Source organism: Cuculus canorus, chromosome 12, assembly GCF_017976375.1.
Source record: "Cuculus canorus isolate bCucCan1 chromosome 12, bCucCan1.pri, whole genome shotgun sequence".
In the NCBI taxonomy this organism is placed as follows: Eukaryota; Metazoa; Chordata; class Aves; order Cuculiformes; family Cuculidae; genus Cuculus; species Cuculus canorus.
In genome coordinates, this window is record NC_071412.1 from 3,409,192 (window position 1) to 3,428,535 (window position 19,344).

The 19,344-nt window shown below is 38.2% G+C and overlaps 2 protein-coding genes across 2 annotated transcripts in view; both read left to right on the forward strand.

The window, feature by feature from the left end:
- Positions 1 to 13,012, forward strand: part of MYO5C (myosin VC) — a 41,098-nt gene extending 28,086 nt beyond the window's left edge. The window contains exons 30-41 of the mRNA XM_054078027.1: positions 550 to 643; positions 1,575 to 1,623; positions 1,832 to 1,997; positions 2,252 to 2,339; positions 3,003 to 3,098; positions 4,049 to 4,203; positions 5,316 to 5,405; positions 6,668 to 6,818; positions 7,072 to 7,354; positions 9,219 to 9,393; positions 9,898 to 9,978; positions 10,365 to 13,012. Coding sequence (XP_053934002.1) covers positions 550 to 643; positions 1,575 to 1,623; positions 1,832 to 1,997; positions 2,252 to 2,339; positions 3,003 to 3,098; positions 4,049 to 4,203; positions 5,316 to 5,405; positions 6,668 to 6,818; positions 7,072 to 7,354; positions 9,219 to 9,393; positions 9,898 to 9,978; positions 10,365 to 10,517 — 1,581 coding nt within the window. The 3' untranslated portion in view covers positions 10,518 to 13,012. The remainder of the gene's footprint in view (positions 1 to 549; positions 644 to 1,574; positions 1,624 to 1,831; positions 1,998 to 2,251; positions 2,340 to 3,002; positions 3,099 to 4,048; positions 4,204 to 5,315; positions 5,406 to 6,667; positions 6,819 to 7,071; positions 7,355 to 9,218; positions 9,394 to 9,897; positions 9,979 to 10,364) is intronic.
- A 1,031-nt stretch (positions 13,013 to 14,043) lies between these two features.
- Positions 14,044 to 19,344, forward strand: part of GNB5 (G protein subunit beta 5) — a 30,984-nt gene continuing 25,683 nt past the window's right edge. Inside the window, exons 1-2 of the mRNA XM_054077773.1 lie at positions 14,044 to 14,144; positions 16,050 to 16,193. Of these exons, the coding sequence (XP_053933748.1) occupies positions 16,068 to 16,193 (126 nt within the window). The 5' untranslated portion in view covers positions 14,044 to 14,144; positions 16,050 to 16,067. The remainder of the gene's footprint in view (positions 14,145 to 16,049; positions 16,194 to 19,344) is intronic.

Here is a 19,344-nt window from a genome sequence, read left to right on the forward strand (position 1 = left end):
AAGCTGCTGACTAACTGCAGGCAAGGCTTGAGTGCCTAATTAGTACTGTGTAGGACTCACCTAGCACAAGGAAGGACTGCGGTTCCAAAAGATAGGAGGCATCATATTATTTTTCTGCTGAGTGAAAAATAACTAAAGAAATATTTTCAAAATAAATTTCAAGTAAATGCCTAAAATTGAAAATATAAGGAAAGGTTACTTAAGGTCATTTAAAAAAAAAATCCACATCATGTAGCATATTGAGGATTTTTCCCAATATTGATTGAGGTAAGGCAATTAAAGCCACAGTGTAATTTTCTTTAAACTAGAACGAAAGACCGCTTGTACTTGGCCAGTCCAAACATTTACTTAGCTTATGATTTCATTTTTAAGAGTGGCCAGCAGCAGTTGCCTCCAGCAATGTTAAACAAGTTCGGCAAGCAAGTAACAGTGTCTCCCCAGTCTTTGACTATTTGCAGATGAAGGTCTTCCAGTGTCATAGGAACTATTGCAGACATTTGAAAAGAAGGAAGGCGCTGAAATACACAAATCTCCTTTTTTCTCTAAAAGGTGATCCCAGATCTTAAACAGCAAATTTCTGAACTTGAAAATCAAAAATTAGATCTTGAAAACCGTCTTCAGGAACAGACTGTAAAATTGAAAGGTAAAGTATTGGCGTGGTCCCTAATCTTACAGTTGTTTAAGATGAACACGTTCACTTCCCTATGTTTACATTTTTAAGAGCTGAAGCAATGTTACGTGATAACTTCATTGCCTGATTATGTGCTTTCTTGCTAGTAAAATGTAAGAAACAATGAAAAAATGTGTTGTGTAGTTTATATCTTTGTTATTAAAGAATAAAATGCATGCAAGTATGTGGGGCTTTTTTCTTTTTCCAACCTTCTTTTAGGTTACTCAGATCTGTGGTTTGTATGTCTGCAAGTGTATTCAGTAGGGCTCTGCTAAGAATGTGTAATAGAATCATAGAATCGTAGAGTAGTTTGGGTTGGAAGTGACCTTAAAGATCATCTAGTTCCAACCCTACTGCCATGGGCAGGGATACATCCCACGTAGAATAGTTTGGGTTGGAAGGGACCTTAAAGATCATCTAATCAAATGTGGAATAATGGAGTATGGTCTTTGGAAACAATTGTAAAAGGGAAAGATGGAACTTAAAGCTTATTTTATGAGGTGGACTCCAGCGGGTGTCGAAAAATTCAGAAGGGAAAAGTTCTTGCTAAATTTGCTTGTTTCAGAGTTCTCAATTTAGAAAAACATATTTTGCTGAGGTATCTGAGTTGCTCTTACTGTAGTGTCTTCCTAGGCAAATGATTTAAAACTTGCAAGTAGTTTTACTGCCAATTGTAGGAAGTTAATAGTGTCAAAATTCTGTATCCTGTGTATCTTCTCTGTGGAGTAGTCAGATATTTCTCTGATACATTATCTGTCATGTCATTCAATTTCACTAGATGAAACAAAGTTATGAGCGTAAAAAGACATTCACTAAATACTGGTACAGAATGGTAAGCAAATGTGACTGTTGTTTTTCTTCTGTTTTCGGTTTTGTTGCCAATTGTTGCTGAAAAAAATAACAGAGATGTCTAACCGGCTGCATTATGAACTAGAGGATAGAAAACAAACACGGTAAGTGTTTGGGGTGTTTTAAAATGTAAGAAATGTCATTGCCATAAGCAGGTGTAACAAAGTCACTTAAGCCCCTGAAAGTACCACATCCAGTGTAAGGTTTGCCTTACGCTCTTGCGTGCAGTTAACAAGTAATGGACAAATATGATATGACTATGCTTTAATGAAAGAAGATAAGACACAAAGCTTTCTATCTATCTGTTCTTAGAACAAATGAGGCCCAGAATGAAATGGACATAAAAGAAAAAGAGACACTGAAAGTCACAACCCAAGAAATTGAAGGACTGAGCAATGGTTTGAATCAAGATGAAATCCTGAATGGAGTAAAAAGCAAGATAAAGCACGAAACAACTCGACTTACTGTAGAAAACATGGTGAGAGAATGAAGATGTCATTAAGAAACTGTACCTGAAATACAGGATATTAAGAAAGAAATCATGGATTCATGGTATGGGCAGGATGTCATCTCGATTCACTGGGGGAGAAAAAATGACGTGAAAGTTTCATGTTTCTTCCACCAAGTAAAAGTAAAAGCAGATCATAGTGCTCTTTAATTATGGCAATAATGTTTAGCAGTAGAAGACGTTTCTAAATTGTGGTTGCTCTGAACTCGCTTTGATTATTACAGGATCTTGAAGAAAAACTAGACATGAAAGATAGAATCATAAAGAAATTGGAGGATCAGATCAAAACTCTTACCAAGGCTATTGAAAAAAGTAAGATATTGTTACGTGTTTTTTAATTTATTTTTAAAATATAGATTTGAATGTTCAGTGTGTGTTTGAAAGAAGGTATATTTTAAAAAGAGAAAAACATAGGGTTTGAGGTGGTCAAAAAAAAAGTGCCAGAGAGAAATTATGTAAGGTCTTTGCCATATTTTTGCATATGGGACCTAGGCTATACGATAAAGAATTAAACCAGGGGCATCAGGTTCTGTCAACAAAATTCAATACATACCCTCACAAAAACTGTCTCTGAGCCGATGAGCATTAGTTTTGCACCAGATGAGTAGCTTCTCCCATTAGCCTTCAAATGTCAGATGGTTCCCAACTGCAGATTAGTTTGTACAGAGTTCTTATATAGCAAGTAGTTCTTCACTATAGATTACTCTTTAAGAGGTGACTAATTTAGAGCCATATTGTTGCTGTTTATTTGTTGTCTTAGTGCAAGTAATTCTGCCGAATCCAGTGAAACGAATCACATTAGTAGTATAAAAGTTATTTAACTGGTAATGCTTGGAACCGTAAGCAAAGGGCATTGTGAACAGGGTGCATACTCTGTTTATTACAGAGAAAACTGCTTTTCCACAGTAGTTTGTTCTGATATGAATGTTAGCTTAGCCATTTGCCTGCAGCTAACAATGCTTTTGTTTTTGACAGCTGAAGCTCCTGTGCCAACTTCAACCAAAGAGTACGTTGGAATGATGGAGTACAAAAAAGAGGATGAAGAAAGGATCATTCAAAATCTGATCCTTGGTATTTTAGTAATACTTCACTTTTTGTCAGTAGTGCATAATATTCAGCAAAGAATACTACAAAAAAACCTACAAGGCATTTCATTTACTTTTAAAGTTGCCTTTTTTCCACTCTCTTACCACCAATATGACTTGGAGGCTCTATATTGCTCTTTTTCCACTGCCAGTCATTTCAAATACTGAAGTGCTTTATCTGTGTAAGAAATATTTTTTCCTGCTCTATCTAATGATGACACTATTATCTTTCTTATTTATTCACTTATAAAGCTGTCAATCTCCAGAGCACTCCAGGGACTTGCATTTATTTTCTTCTTGATCATCTACTAAGTCTGTAAGTCACTGGGCTTATATCCGTGTGTGATTGATGAGACCTCCTGTCTGTCCTTTCCATATCAGTCTCTTCACTGAAGGGAACTTTACTTTCGTGTTTCTCTTGCAGAGGAATTTTGTCCTTCCTCTGAGTTACTTCACTGTGTCAATCTTACTGCCAAGCCAGCCTTTTGCATTAGCTTAAAATTAAGCATATTTTCCATGTACATTAGTACTCTTATAAACTTCTGCTTGGAAACAACGTTTTCCTTTTCTTCCCACCTACTTGAGCCTTGTGAATGTTTATATCTTTGTGAACAAATGTGTATCATTAAGCAATGTCAGAATTTGGTGGGGCCTCCAATGGGGCAGTTAAATGCAAATCGCTTTTTGAAGTTGTCCTTTCTGCTGTAGGCCATGCTGGACTGTAGAGTTTGCTACAGTACTCTTCTATTACTCTGGAAAACTTAATTAATACTCTTATCTGAACAATATTGTTACAGAACTTTTCAGAAAAAAAGCAATTAATGAGTAGATAAATTATTAAGTAGAAATGGGCCCCATAGTGCTTGTGTTTTTCAGAATGATTCATTGAATTGTTGCTTTTTTTTAATATAATAAAGAGGACTCTCCTTTTTGCAGATTTAAAGCCACGTGGAGTTGTAGTCAATATGATACCTGGCCTTCCAGCTCACATCCTATTCATGTGTGTGAGGTATGCAGATTATCTGAATGATGCTGACATGCTGAAATCTTTCATGAACGTAACTATTGATGGTATCAAACAAGTTGTTAAGGTAGGAATTCTGTTGTCTGTACTGTACTTATTGATTTTGAATGTAAGGTTTACAAGATGCATGTGTAGTACCTCGGGAATGCTCACGCTTTCATTTGCCAATATTCCTGTAATAGAATAGTAATTATTAGTGACACTTCTTTTGAAGTTTGTAGTAGTGTCCCTGTAAAGCCTCCAGGTAAGGCTTTACTGTGCTGGACACAGAATACACACAAGATATTAACAGAAATTATTATTATCTAAAGAACTTGTTTTACAATGAGTAGCGAATTCCATGAAATGCACTTGTGCTTTCAGCACTGGTAAAAGTTGGATGGACATAAATGAAGGTTAGTATGTTTGGCAGCAGGCAGGTATGGGAATTTCAAGAGTTTTTTACACTGCTGTTCTACTAGTGTGATTTTTTTTTAGCGTATTGTTTGGTACTGCAGCATTAGTACCCAAACAATTAAAGTTATGTTGCCAGCCGGTTTACAAAATAAGTTTATAAACAAGAATTGTTAGCCTGCTATCTCATCTACATAACCATTTCAGCTATGTGAATGTTTTATTATGGATTTATAATGCAATAAAATGCCAAGCGTGCTTTGTAACCCAGTCAGGAATGGACTGTGGTTTGTGCGGTTGAATTGATTATATAGAGAATACCTATAGTTGTTGGCAAACAAATTTATACCACAGTTTATTCATTAGAAAAACTTGTGCTTACTTAGCTAGCAATAATAAAACATACTTAAACGTAGTTAACATTGTGTTTATATGTAATTCATTTTCATTCATGTATACAGGCTGTTCACACTTTTTTGCAGGAAGGCATCCAGTACGTTGCAACTCTATACATAGAAATGGGACAGACTGGTTCAGATTATTTAGCCAGTCTGTCATATCAGAAGACCTAAAGAGCATTACCAGATAAAAGAGGGATCTTGGCTATATGTATATTAGCCTGAAAACACAGCATGATTTGTTCAGCTAGCGTGTTATAGATGCTGTATGCTCCTTCTGCTATATATGGGCTCTACTATCCGCGCTTTGTAATGGTATTAAGTTTAGTTATTAAATTATTTTCACGAGACAATTCCATTATAAGACTGTGTTACTTAATGTTTTCAGGAGCATTCAGAAGACTTTGAGATGTTGTCCTTTTGGCTTTCCAACACATACTATTTTCTTAACTGTTTGAAGCAGTACAGCGGGGAAGAGGTAGGAAGGATTTCATCAAATTCCCTTACTTTAATTGTGACAGATTTTAATTGGAATGAAAACCAGCAACAATAGATAATTATTCACCAGCTCACTACAATTCCTTCCAGATATTTAGGTATTTGTCTTGCTCCGCAGTGGTGTTATACGTCTTGCACAAATAATTAGACAGTGTAGAACTATCAGATCAAGTGAATCAAGGAAATATTTCTAAAGTAGGTTAAAGAAGTAATGTGGAAACTGCTACTTAATTTGATCTCTTCCACAGGACTTTAATGCGAGTTGAACTTCAGGTGTCTAACTACATATATATATACACATACACACACACACGCCAGTTTTACTGTTTTATAATCGTGACCAAACAACTACTGCTGCCAGTATGAAATAACAGAAGAAAACCTAGTGAAAGGAGCAAAGCAATAAAATACCCAATCTTTTTCCTTATTTTTTGCTTGTTTAAGCTAGGTTTTATCCTGAAATCCAAAATTCTTTCAAAGTCTTTAAAATTGCAAACACTTACTATATTTTATTGTTAGGTTTTATAAATTTAGGGTGACTGAATTGAAATTCCGTAGGCACATGAGAATATACCTTTCAGGTCTAAAGCAAAGAGGTAACATAAAGCCTTGGAATCACAGTGTGTACTACCTAGACAACAATACTCCCTCTGGTGGTCATATCAATAACATCTAAAGAGCAGTGGATCTTTATTAATGTCTTTTATAATTCATTTGCAACAGTAGGGAAAGGTCTGAATTTAGAGTTTTAACCTCTTTTTTTTTTTTTGAACATCCAAGTCTTTGCACAAGGTAGGATTTAGTCTAGACTTTTGAAGTCAGAACTTTCCTAATGAAAAATCAAAAAATGAGATCTTTTTTCAGCAGTAAAATGTAATTCTCTTCCCCGCCCCCCCCCCCCCCCCCCCCCCCCCCGCCCGTTTCCAGCTGCATTTTATCTTTTTGGGGAGGGTGGAGTTTGCTTTCTGATCTAGGAAAGTTCATTGAAATCTACTTATATCTTTCCTTTGGCTTCAGCAGGCTTTAGGAGCAGAGTAAATATCAACATAAAATGGAAAATTACGTACAGAAAGACCAGAACTGGAAGCACCCATTGAAGTTAACTGTAGTTTGACTCTTTCTGAGGCTGTGTTCAGCCAGAGATGGAATGGGTTACTCTAACATGTACATTACGTTATAGTAACAGTTTATAATTATGATGTTATGGGATTTCTAATAATTGTATTTACAACTTACTTGTAGGAATTTATGAAGTGTAACACTCCACGTCAGAATAAGAACTGTTTGAAGCATTTTGATCTCTCAGAATACAGACAGATTCTTAGTGATTTGTCTATTCGCATCTATCAACAATTCATTATTGTAATGGAGAACAACATTCAGCCCATGATTGGTAAGACAGCAGCAACTCAAACAGACTTACATGTAGCTTGTGAAGTATGTGAATAAAGCTTATACATGGGGGCAAAGGATGGAACAACCTTTCTCCTGTTGGTTTATACATCAAGCTTTTGTCAGCATCTTATTTTTCTTGTATCGTTTAACTTTTGAAATATACTGAATGTAGATTTTGTTCAGTAATTAACATTAACTGAAAGGAGCCTTAGGAGTGTTGGTCTTATAAGTTATTTTCTGTTGTCTTTCAGTACCAGGCATGCTGGAATATGAGAGTCTTCAGGGAATTTCTGGCTTGAAACCTACAGGGTTCCGTAAACGTTCCTCTAGTATAGATGACACGGATACCTACACAATGACCTCTATCCTGCAACAGCTCAGCTACTTTTATAGTACTATGTGCCAGAATGGCTTGGACTCTGAGCTTTTAAAGCAGGCAGTGAAGCAGCTTTTTTTTCTGATTGGAGCTATCACCCTCAACAGTCTCTTCCTCCGCAAGGACATGTGCTCCTGCAGAAAAGGAATGCAGATAAGGTAAAGCCGGTAAAGTTTCAACAAACAGTTACTTGAGACTGGTTTTTGAACACTTTTCTGTTAATATCCTTTATCTCTAAGTCACTGAATATTCTGTAACCCTTCATGAGGAAGTAGCCAGTTGTTTTTTACTCTTTTTGTGAAAGTACATCTTTTGCACCCTAAGTAAGTTTGGGGATGACACTGGGTGGAAGTGTCGATCTGCTGGAGGGTAGGGAGGCTCTGCAAAGGGATCTGAGCAGGCTGGACCGCTGGGCTGAGGCCAGTGGCATGAGGTTTAACAAGGCCAAATGCCGGGTCCTGCACTTGGGGCACAACAACCCTATGCAGTGCTACAGACTGGGGGAAGTCTGGCTAGAAAGCTGCCTGGAGGAGAAGGACCTGGGGGTGTTGGCTGACAGCCACTGAACATGAGCCAGCAGTGTGCCCAGGTGGCCAAGAAGGCCAATGGCATCTTGGCTTGGATCAGAAACGGTGTGACCAGCAGGTCCAGGGAGGGGATTCTGCCCCTGGACTCGACACTAGTGAGGCTGCACCTCCAATCCTGTGTTCAGTTTTGGGCCCCTCACCACAAGAAGGATGTTGAGGCTCTGGAGTGTGTCCAGAGAAGAGCAACAAAGCTGGTGAGGGGCTGGAGAACAAGTCTTATGAGGAGTGGCTGAGAGAGCTGGGGTTGTTTAGCCTGGAGAAGAGAAGGCTGAGGGGAGACCTTATTGCTCTCTACAACTAACTGAAAGGAGGTTGTGGAGAGGAGGGAGCTGGGCTCTTCTCCCAAGTGACAGGGGACAGGATAAGGAGGAATGGCCTCAAGCTGCACCAGGGCAGGTTCAGGCTGGACATCAGAAAAAAAATTTTCACAGAAAGGGTCATGGGGCACTGGAACAGCTGCCCAGGGAGAGGGTGGAGTCACCATCTCTGGAGGTATTTAAAAGATGGGTAGACAAGGTGCTCAGGGACATGGTTTAGTGGTTGATAGAAATGGTTGGACTGGATGATTCTAGAGGTCTTTTCCAACCTGGTGATTCTGTGAACATAACAAATTACAAATTGTTCTTTCCATGGAAACACTAATAAAGGAAAAGACACAGAAAATTACAGGCTAGAGTTGAAAGCTAGACATGTTTAGAATTCTTTCCATGCTAGTTCATTCATGTTGTCACAAATAGTATTTTTAGTTCTTCCTAACTATAGTAAACAGGTGCGGTGTCCCCTGGCTGGCAGATGGACAAAAGCTGACTTGCATTTTTCATGCTCTTGATGAGAAAGGCACTGAGACTTTGAGGGTTTAAATTGGGCTTCATCTGTCTTGTTACAAGCATTAAGAGAACATGCTTTTAACTATTTTGCAGAAGATACAGTTCATTTGTTCTCCTTTAAACAATCTGCAGACTAAGGTAAAAGAAAATCAGTAAAATCTCGACTCCTCTGGCCATGTTATTAGAAGAAAGCTGCCTTAACCTTCAGATCATCAGTTGTAAGCCCAGTTCAGCTTTGTAATGTGCAAAAATTGTTCCCATTTCCTCCATAAGCTCAGTTGTGAATTAATATTTTGAAAGCATGTGGTGCTACAGTGTTATAGGCAATGTCAGTATATATTAGTAATTTTCTGTAAACAATGGCTAAACTAGTAACTTTCTATTACCCAAGCTTTAAGAAATGAAAAAAAAAAGAGGATTGAAATATACAAAGAATTAAACATGCTGATAAATAAGCTATTATTTGTTTCATTATTATGGTTTTTAACTTAAAATGTATGCATCTGAACACTGCTTTAGAGGAGCATTCCTTCTTTGGAAGTCTTTATTGTAAGTTGCTTGTTAGGGGGAACCTGACATTTCTGTTGTCCGTTCATGGTTTAACTCAGATGTAATATCAGCTACTTGGAAGAATGGCTTAAGGACAAGAATCTTCAAAGCAGCAATGCCAAAGAAACCTTGGAGCCTCTGTCTCAAGCAGCGTGGCTCCTTCAGGTCAAAAAGATCACAGATGATGATGCCAAGGAAATATGCGAACACTGCACATCTCTTTCAACTGTGCAGGTAATGAACCACCTGTTTCTCCTGGCAGCACCAATTGCAGAATCTGAGGTATCTAAAATAATTTGTTGCAAAGAGCTATTGGCCTTTCATTTGATAAAAACAGCGTTCCTCAGCATTCCACATCACCACTCGTTAAGCTGAATTTTTTAACTCCTTATTCCTAATTGTTAGCATTTTAACTGCTCCTCTAGTGGGTACTTATCTGCTTTGTTATATCCCCTGTTTTAGTTCCACAGTGTATTTTATTTACCTTGTTACAGGCTTTTTTTGTTGTTTCCCTTAATCCATTCAGCTTTTTCTACATGTTCTTGATCCTACTGACCCCTCTGGAAATGATTCATAGCAATTATCAAATATGTAACATCTCGTTAGATGGCTAGTCAAAATTCTCTGTTGTAAAATTCTTTACTGGAGCTTCCAATAAAGATGATGTCTTAATGTGTTCCTGTTTTTGTCTTCTCTCTTTTTGTTAAATACTAAATTAATCTTCTGTAATTTGAACAGATAATTAAGATCCTCAACTCATACACTCCAATAGATGATTTTGAGAAAAGAGTGACTCCATCATTTGTTCGTAAAGTCCAGGTAAGAGCAACAACTATTCTTTCTTATATTCGAGTTACAGGATACTTCATAGACACGTTTTTTGATGCTGCGTAGTTATACTTGACCTTCACATAGTAGTATTAGTTTCTAGATGTATGGAGCTGGTCAAAACAAGTTGCCTCAACATCATAGAATCACTAGGTTGGAAAAGAACTTTCAGATCATTGAGTCCAACCGTACCTGTCCACTAATAAATCATAATCCTAAGCACTTCATCGTCTTTTAAACACCTCCAGGGATGGGGACTTCACCACTCCCCTGGGCAGAAATGTGAAAGCAAGATTTGCAATGGGAAGCAAATGATGAACTGGTTTTCTTTTGATTCTTAATGCAATATTTTCTTATCCTTTCTGTTATAATTTCAGGCTATGCTAAACAATCGTGAGGATGTTCCGCAGTTGATGCTGGATACCAAATATCTCTTTCAAGTGACGTTTCCTTTCACCCCCTCTCCACATGCCTTGGAAATGATACAAGTCCCCAGCAGCTTCAAACTTGGCTTTCTCACAAGGGTTTAATAAAACCAATGCATGGGTATTTCCTCAGGGACTGTAGAAAGACAGGCAGACTTTCATGATTCATTTCTCCAGCTGGTGGATAGTATGGGAGCTTTCAGTGAATTAAGCTGTTAAAAACTTGTTCTTGAGTCAAGACTTGAAAAGTGGGACTACTTTCAGCTTGTGATTTCTTTCTCTCTCTTCTTACTCTTCTCTCTTCATTACAGTCCTACAATGATGACTTTATATCATCAGGTGAACACAAAGCTAACCATGCAGTTTTTTAGCCCAAACCTGACAGGAAAACCATTTATCTGACAAGTTTGCATTGGTGCCCTTTCAGCACCAGTCAGAATGGAGAACAATAAAGATTATTACTTTATGATTTTCCTTCTCTTGCTGTAACAAGAGATATTTTTTATCTTAAGGTAAATCTGTTTAGTGCCTTGACATACTGGATCTGTTTTAGAGTAAGCCTTCACCCTTCTATGCTTCTCATACCTTTATTCCTTTCATAAAAGAAGTCTTTTATAACACTTCTTCCAGAAAGGTGTTGTAGGATGGAAGGGAAGATCTTTCCACAGTTGTTTATAAAAAATCAATATAAATAGCTACATTGAAACTAGGGATCTGAGATCATTCTAAGAGAATTGCTGTTATAAACCCACATTGTCTTTTTGTAGGCATGCTGGCTGGGCTCACCCTGAATGCTTGTGTTACAGCTCACGCACACTAGACAGCTCTTCAGGCAGGGCAGAAGGATTCAGGTGCTCTTCTTGGATACAGATTTCAGTTTTGTGCTTTGCAGTGACAAGTCTGGATTTTCGTATCAGTCACTATAATAGAAAAGTCAGATGTAAAATTCACATCATGATCCAGGTTTGAATTATAAGCTTGTTACTTTAAAAAACAGGGTTCATCTCTAGTGCAGTGTGTTTCAGAATATACACTGTGTATGCACACGTCTGCGCATCTTGTTTCTTCCTTTTCTTTTTGCTGGTTTCCTTCTTCCGGTCCAGACACTGATAGGAGCGAATGCAGCTACTGTGGTCTGGTCTTACTGATAAACCAAGCTTAAATCCTTGCCTTTCACCTTTATTTATTTCATTTCAATTGCAGGATCCTTAGAAGCAGAAGCGCTCCCGTTTTTTTGTTCTGCCTTCTCCCTGTAGTCAGAATGCAGTGAACAGTAACTTTATTTAGTACTGGACCCTGTCAGAACAACTGGAGAAACAGCGTTCAACTCAGTACCATGATGTCTGTCCTTAAAGTCCTCAGTAAATAATGGTAGTTTTCTAGCTAGTCTATTAGACAGAGTTATTAAAATAGAGTACAAAAGCTTTGAAATATTTAATGGATTCTAATTAATTTAATTACTTCAAATATTACAGGAAAGAACATTGATTTGAATATTTTTTTGATACACAGTATCAGTAGTTCTTGTTTAATTTCACAGAACAAACTGTAAATATAAAGAAGGAATCATTCTTGCTATTTAGTATCCTTGGTGTTTACTGTGTACAGTGAAATATTCTTGGTGATATCCACAGAGATATATTAAAAATATAGGAAAGAAAACTGTTGTGTTTTGTTCAATAGCAGTAAAAGCTGTATAAAATATCACAGACGTAGGTAGACTAGTGTTTTGATCTTTTAAATAAAGTAGCTTTTAAATCAATTTGTACTGCTTTGAGTGATGCAATGGTTGGGTCTTCAGGACAGGATTATCTGAAAGAAGTTACTTGAAACTGTGGGAACATTAGTGAATGCTGTCTGCATTATATTGCACCATGAACATTTGTTTAATGGTTCTGTTGCTTTGCTGTAACATCACTTATCTTCCTGGTAGAACAGTTGGCTCTGCACGAATTTCTGTAAATATTTTAGTGCAAGGAATTTTGTTGCTGTAATTTGTACATGGCTGTTTTTACATTACTGGAGCTGCATGTCTGTTACCTGGTATGGTGTGAGTAAAATCACAGTCCACTCTTACATCTATGTCACATAGAAGTGTCAGAAGATATGTATGTTTTTATGATAAAAATTATTGATCAAGGGCAATTGTTCTGGCAATTTGGTGTTGGGTTGCTTTGAGAGGTTTGTGTGAAGTATGCTGTTAACACCATGTGTGCAAACAAAAAAAGGGTCTTTTTAAAGAAAGTTCAAAGTTATCAGTGTGAACTGTATTGTCTCAGGAACTCCTCTGGCTTTTGCTGACAGTACATAGTCAGTCGACCAGTGTGTAGGTATGAAATTCTGTTATCTGTAATTCTTCTAAATGTAAGGAGCTGTTCTAGTGACGGTAGATACACAAATGAGGCATTACTGAGGTTAACATTCATAGAATATTAGTAAAGGAGAAAGCTCGTTCATTCAAATGGGAAAATGCTGGATGATGATCCATTACTGCAGTGGGAAAGCACTTAAATGGCTTGTGGAGAGATGCGTAAGATTCTATTGGCATCTTCGGGTGCACTTAGACACGAGACCTACAGTTCCTGGGAACAGGACTAGGCAGCATAGAATCGTAGAATGGTTTGGGTTTTGGGACATTTGAAGGCCAAGCTGTGGTCCCTTTCAGTCCTATGTTCCCATAATATTCTAATAAAAAAACATTAGGACAGGTTACTTTTACCTAAGTCTCTGCTTGGCTGAGACCTAATTCCTTCCTTCCTTCCTTCCTTCCTTCCTTCCTTCCTTCCTTCCTTCCTTCCTTCCTTCCTTCCTTCCTTCCTTCCTTCCTTCCTTCCTTCCTTCCTTCCTTCCTTCCTTCCTTTCCTTCCTTCCTTCCTTCCTTCCTTCCTTCCTTCCTTCCTTCCTTCCTTCCTTCCTTCCTTCCTTCCTTCCTTCCTTCCTTCCTTCCTCCCTCCCTCCCTCCCTCCCTCCCTCCCTCCCTTCCTTCCTCCCTTCCTTCCTCCCTTCCTTCCTCCCTTCCTTCCTCCCTTCCTTCCTCCCTCCCTCCCTTTTTCTCTTTTTTCCTCATTTTGTCTCGGATTCTCTTGCCTATCAAATGCATGTCAAATGCAACGTCTGTTGGCATGATTTCTGCATCTCCATAGCAGCTGTGACCCTCAGCACTTCTAAATTTTTCGCATGCGTTCTTATAAATTTTCCCCACATTTTTTTAAAGAGTGCAAACCAGCAAGTTTTAGTCTTACTGATTTAATGTGTATTGTCTTAAAACAATAAAAAATACCAAAGTACATCCAAAGAAGAACTAGGATGGGCACTAATCAGTCTGCTTGACTTTTAAATTTCATTAAGAATATGAGATAAACTTAACATTGAGAGTGTTATTTGTCAGAATTTCAATTTGATGGTTGGAAAAATCTGTTGTCAGTCACCTCCCCAGTATGTTTAAACTTTAACAGTCATAAACCATCCAAAAATTGCTGCTGCATGGATCAAGCAGGTACAATCTAGTTTATCTAATAGTTTATGTACTTTATTCTATATCCTGAAAGTTAAAATAAAGCCTTTCAGCTATAATCATCAGTACATGACTGACCTGAGGTGATACAACCAGAGAGGCTGAGCTTTAAATAGCCTTTAAGTAGACTTAATAGGAAGGTTGCTTTTCTATGTCAGCAGTTGCACACGGCATCTTTAGCCATCTTGAGAATCTCTAGGTTCTTGCTGTTTGAAAAGGTGAGTAATTTTGCATAATTTATCAAGAAGATTAATTGTAAAGAATAGTATATTTGTTAGTGTTTCACCATGCTACCATTTTAAAATCTCGGCTGGAACTTTAAAAACCTAATAAGTTTAAAATCTCAAACTACAGTGCAAAGCTGTAATCTTTTTAGACCCTTTTGAGTTAAATAGTTTTTATCTTTATAAAATAATAGACAAATCTATCATTATAATATTGCTTTTTAATAATTCAGAAGTTTTGGTGGTTTCTTCTGTAGCAAAATTTTGTTATGGGTCATAATCTCATCTGAGGTAAAAGTGTGTGATTCCCTCTGTAACTTACTCTGGCAAATTCTCACACTTTATCAATGACTAATTCTGCGCAGAGTATTTATTCCAAGCCTAACGAATGCCTGTCTAAGGTTTCTAGATCAAATAATGATATTTTGTTCAAATAAGATGGCCTTTTTCTTTACAAAACCTTCTTTTTGCACTTCTGAAATGAAAGCTTTTCTTCCCAAAATCTCGTTGGCCTGGCTTCTTGCGGCTTCACACCAAGTATAGAAATCTGTTGATTTGTCCTCAGTGGGAACCACTGATTCTAAGAATCTAGGAGTAATGGGTTATTCAGTTGTGACTGTCCAGTTTTCAGAGTCTAGCGGAACTGAGCCCTGGCGCTGTAGTCACTGTAAAGCCATGAGCAATACTAGCACAGAGAAGCTTCCTGAAAGGATGGCACCTTGTGGTCTCGGGCTTATTGCTTGCAGGAAGATGCATTAAAAGCTTCAAATGGACACTAACGCTCCTTGGCTGTGTGTAGCTGATGGAGAGCTCCATGGCAATATCAGATTAATGTGCTGTAGTTCTTTTCAGGACACATTGCTCCGCACATGTTTTGGGATGAAGTTATGCATATCCTGGAGACAACAGCAAAACTTTTATTTACGTGAGTCTGGGCAGGATTTCTGAGATTATCATCTCATTTTTCAGATAGTCCACTGAAATGCTTAAGAATGAGCAGCAGAATGTAGGCAGGTACATAGAATAAAGTTTGTTTGGGTTTTTGTATGGTTTCCAGCCAAACAAATTCCGAAATCTCCATAGCTCATTGAATTTCTTTTGCTCCACTTAAATTTCTCTTGCAGTAGCTTCTTCTAATTGTTAACCACACACTCATCATTTATGTATGTGTCTAAATAATATTAAAAGCTTTCATTTTAGAAGTGATGAAAGGTCCTGTTTTCCCTATGAGAAATGTACAGAGAAAGATGACACTACCATATTATTCTTGTTTGATTTTCTGACTCTTCAATAGTTTTTAATTCTCTGTTGATGATAGTACTTTGATCCTAGAGATGCCTGGCTTGAGAATAAAAGTGGGCTCATAATGACCCAGCTATCAGTGCTTGAAGCATCAATTTCTGTTCAAGCAGCACATGGTTCATAATGTTTTTGTAGCTGCTGACGGAGTCCTAGGTCATCTTTTCAGCTTTAAAAATAATGCATAATATTGACTATTAAATAAATATTGCTCTGATTTCTCACAAATCCAACTATCATTACGCATTTGTGGTTATTGTCTGCTGACAGCAGTTAAGTGAAAACTAAGAGCAATTTCCTGCATGTAATGAATCCATGGGCACAGTGCACCTTATGATGATGTGTAATCAGTGCACGATTATAACACAATATATATTTTGCTTTTATTTTTCTTGGTAAAAATATAATCTGTAGAGCATGTGACTGTCTTGCCTGTAGTGACAGTTCATCAAGCTTGAGAGATTAGTCACAGAGATTATCCAGCCTACGGATGCCTATATACAGTCTAAGCTGTATTAGGTGGCAGAGTGGTAGTGGGAAGCTTTGTCCTGGACTGGAACGCACTCCTTCTTTCTTTCTTTTTTTCTCTGTCTCTTTCAGCTCTTTCAAACTGCAAAGATGTGTGACCAGACGTTTTTAGCAGTTGTATTTGGTCCATGTGACAAGTGCTCCAAAGAGAAGCCCCTTAGGGCTGTTTACATCAAATCAGAACAACTCAGCTACTGCTCACTATGTGTGGAAATGGTATGTTATTGATTTTATCAGCCAGAACGTGGAAAGACTGCAAAAAACAGGGGTTGGGTGTACTAATGGTCTGTTACGTTGGATTTTTCTGGACAGCAAATAAGCGTTGCTATGCCTGTAGACTGCCAAGCAAACACTTCTGCAAACACCTGGTGTTTCCACAAGCCAGCAACAGAGATGGCCCTGGGGTTCAAGGATGTGTTTTATGACTCTTGATTGGAAAATAGCCGTGAGCTTTTCTCCCTTAGGGTACCACCGTCCTTAGTGGTGGAGATGTTACGTGCCTCTGTGAACTCAGTGCTAGGTATACGTGTGCAAGTCTCCTTGGCCTATGATCTTGAGTGTTTTCCATTACCTTTAACAGAACTTAACAAAAAAAAGATGAAATCATTGCAATGAACTCATTCGCTAGTGATTAGGGGATGTGAAATTCATCTAGCATGGCTCAGTAAAAATGAGATGCAAGTGAAGTGCTGTCAGAACTTCTCCGTGGCCCACATTTCGTACTGAAACCATGTTGTCTCGTATGCTTCGTGCAGTACTTGGGTGAGAGCTGGAAGTAGCTACAATGAGGATAAGGTAGCAAAAGGTTGCACAGCACTGGAGTGTCTTCTGTCACCATGTGTTTGTGTCACCACGGAGCTGGTAATGGGGGAGACTAGCAAACCTGCTAGCCTGACCAGCAGGTCCTGCCGCAATACCTACAAGAAGAAGGGATGATGTTGGAGGCTTTTTAATCTCCAGCAATTACAGGTGAGGTGATATCCCACACTCCTAGTAGGGGGCACTGTTCTAGAGACATCACTGTGGGTATTGTTTTAGACTAAATACAAAACCAAGGTCATGAACCTATGTGGCTGCTGAAGAGCTGATCTCCAAAACTCCTTTTGTAAACATAAGAAGTGTCCTGGTTATACTCCAGCTTGGAGTAGTTTTATTTTATCTCCCTGAACTATTGTGTATTATCAGTTGGAGAAGACATCCTTTGCTGTTTCTTCCCCAGAACTGATCTCTGCCACAACTGAGTAGGGTCCCATAGTTTATTGTATTTGAGTGTTGGATGATGTGATCTCTGCAGGAATGCCAAAAAGTTTAACTAGCTGTGTTTACAAAACACTGTAAAACAGGCAGATTAGAGCACTGATTTAGTGGTTGTAGGTGGTGCAGTGTGTACAGTTCATTGGCTGACACAGCACATTCTCATGCTTTACATTGTTAGAAGGAAATTTAGATGTAATGACTGCAAGACAAAAGATGGTCCCTTTCTGGGTTATTTACTTCCCCTGACTTTGAAATTGCTGCTTTGATCAGGTCTTTCTTGGCCAACAGCCTATATATAGCTGCTTATCTGGTAAACTTTTGCATGACGTGATAAACGCACACTGCAATTGCAGGAAACTGGCTGTTTGCTATTTACAGTTCCTGCAACTTTCTCCTTATTATTCACATTATGGAAGCTGGGCTCTTACCAGCTGAAACAGCTGCTAGGTGGAAGCAGATTGAGGCTTCAGGAAGAATTGCGTCAGTACCTAACAGCCCGTTAGCTTCCTTTCAGCACTGCAGTAGGATCTTGGACTCTGGTAGATCTCCTTCAGCTTGCTTCTTCATGTTTATTTTGTAACACATTTAAAAACTAATAGAACACAGAAAGCTCTTTGCACTAGCACCAAAATACACATGGATAGGGAAACTGTATCCTCTTTTGAATTGTTTTTTTGGAGCTGTGGGTATGCTTTGACTTGTATAAAAATGCACGGTATATCCTTGCCGCACCTGTGCATGTGTTTGTGGATGCATGTGTGTAATGTGGTGTATAATTGGCTGATCCTTTTGCAACTTCCTGAGTTGCACATGCAGCTCCTAATATCAGTCCAGAAGATCCACACATGCATTTTTATCAGCAGGTCTTAATGATTTTCCCCAAACCAACGTATGTTGAGGGATAACATAATTAGAAATGGCCGATTCCCAGTGTTGAGATCATCCTACTTCAATTATTTACTTTTTAGACAAAATAATCTTTTCCCTCTCTTTTTTTTTTCTGCTTTGGAGATTGGTGCTAATCAGTAGAAATTCAGTCAGTGTTTGCTAGTTTAGTCCGCCCACGGAAGTGTTAGTAACTTGCATGTGCTAGTTGTTACTGCACAATGGATAACATTACAAAATGGAGTTCAGTGACTTGTAACTGCTTTTCCATCTATTCCACATACCATGTCTCCTGTGCAGAATATTTTCACAGCCTTTTGTCCTGTGCTGATGAGTTTCCAAACTCATCTGAAAGCAGAGGCCAGACTAAGAGAGACCAGACTATACTTTATCCACCGCTGCTCCCTGAACTGCCATTTCAGACTGAACATGCCTTCAGCATAGTGAATTCTAACACTGTGTACATTATTTACTACTAACAATTTTTTTAAGCAATTGCTAATGTGTTGTTAAAAGTACATTTCCTTCAGTATGGTTAGATTTTATGTAAAGGAAGGAACATAAGCCTTGATTATTTACTGAATAGTAGCATTTTTAGTTGACCTAGTACTACGTTATTCTCTAAATTAATCCAGCCCTGGTTCATTTTATTTAAAGCTCCCAAATGGCCTTACTCTAACCTGTGTTTTTTGCATGGTTAGCTAATGACTGCATGCATAGTTAAGCAGCTTGGTCAGATGAGCTAATACTTTTTCTTTAAATTCAAACTAATGAAATACACGTTATGTATCACATGCTTCTATAGCTCACTCTGGCAGAAGTTACTCTTTCACATCATAGCTCTGCTTATCCCTGTTGTCTTGGGACTGGTATCATCTATTGGTCTGAACACACATGGTTCCCAAAGGCCTCACCTTCTGTGCTGCTCTTGCAGACTTCTTAATCTCATTTCCCAAGGCATTGAGACTGTTCACATCCATAAGGCAAGAAAGTCTGGGGTTTTCACTGTTAGAACTGTGCCAATTTTCTGACATACAGGTGTTATCTAAGCCAAATTCTTTAGAGCAGACGTTTTCCTACCAAGGCAAAGAAATTTCCTCTGGTCTTTGTTGGATTTAACTTCTGGGCCCCTTCACGCCTACCAGGTATCAGAATTAGCGCATTTGTTACCGATTAAAATCCTTCAAAGATGAAGTTTCATCTTCAAAATCTTCCCCTGCCACTC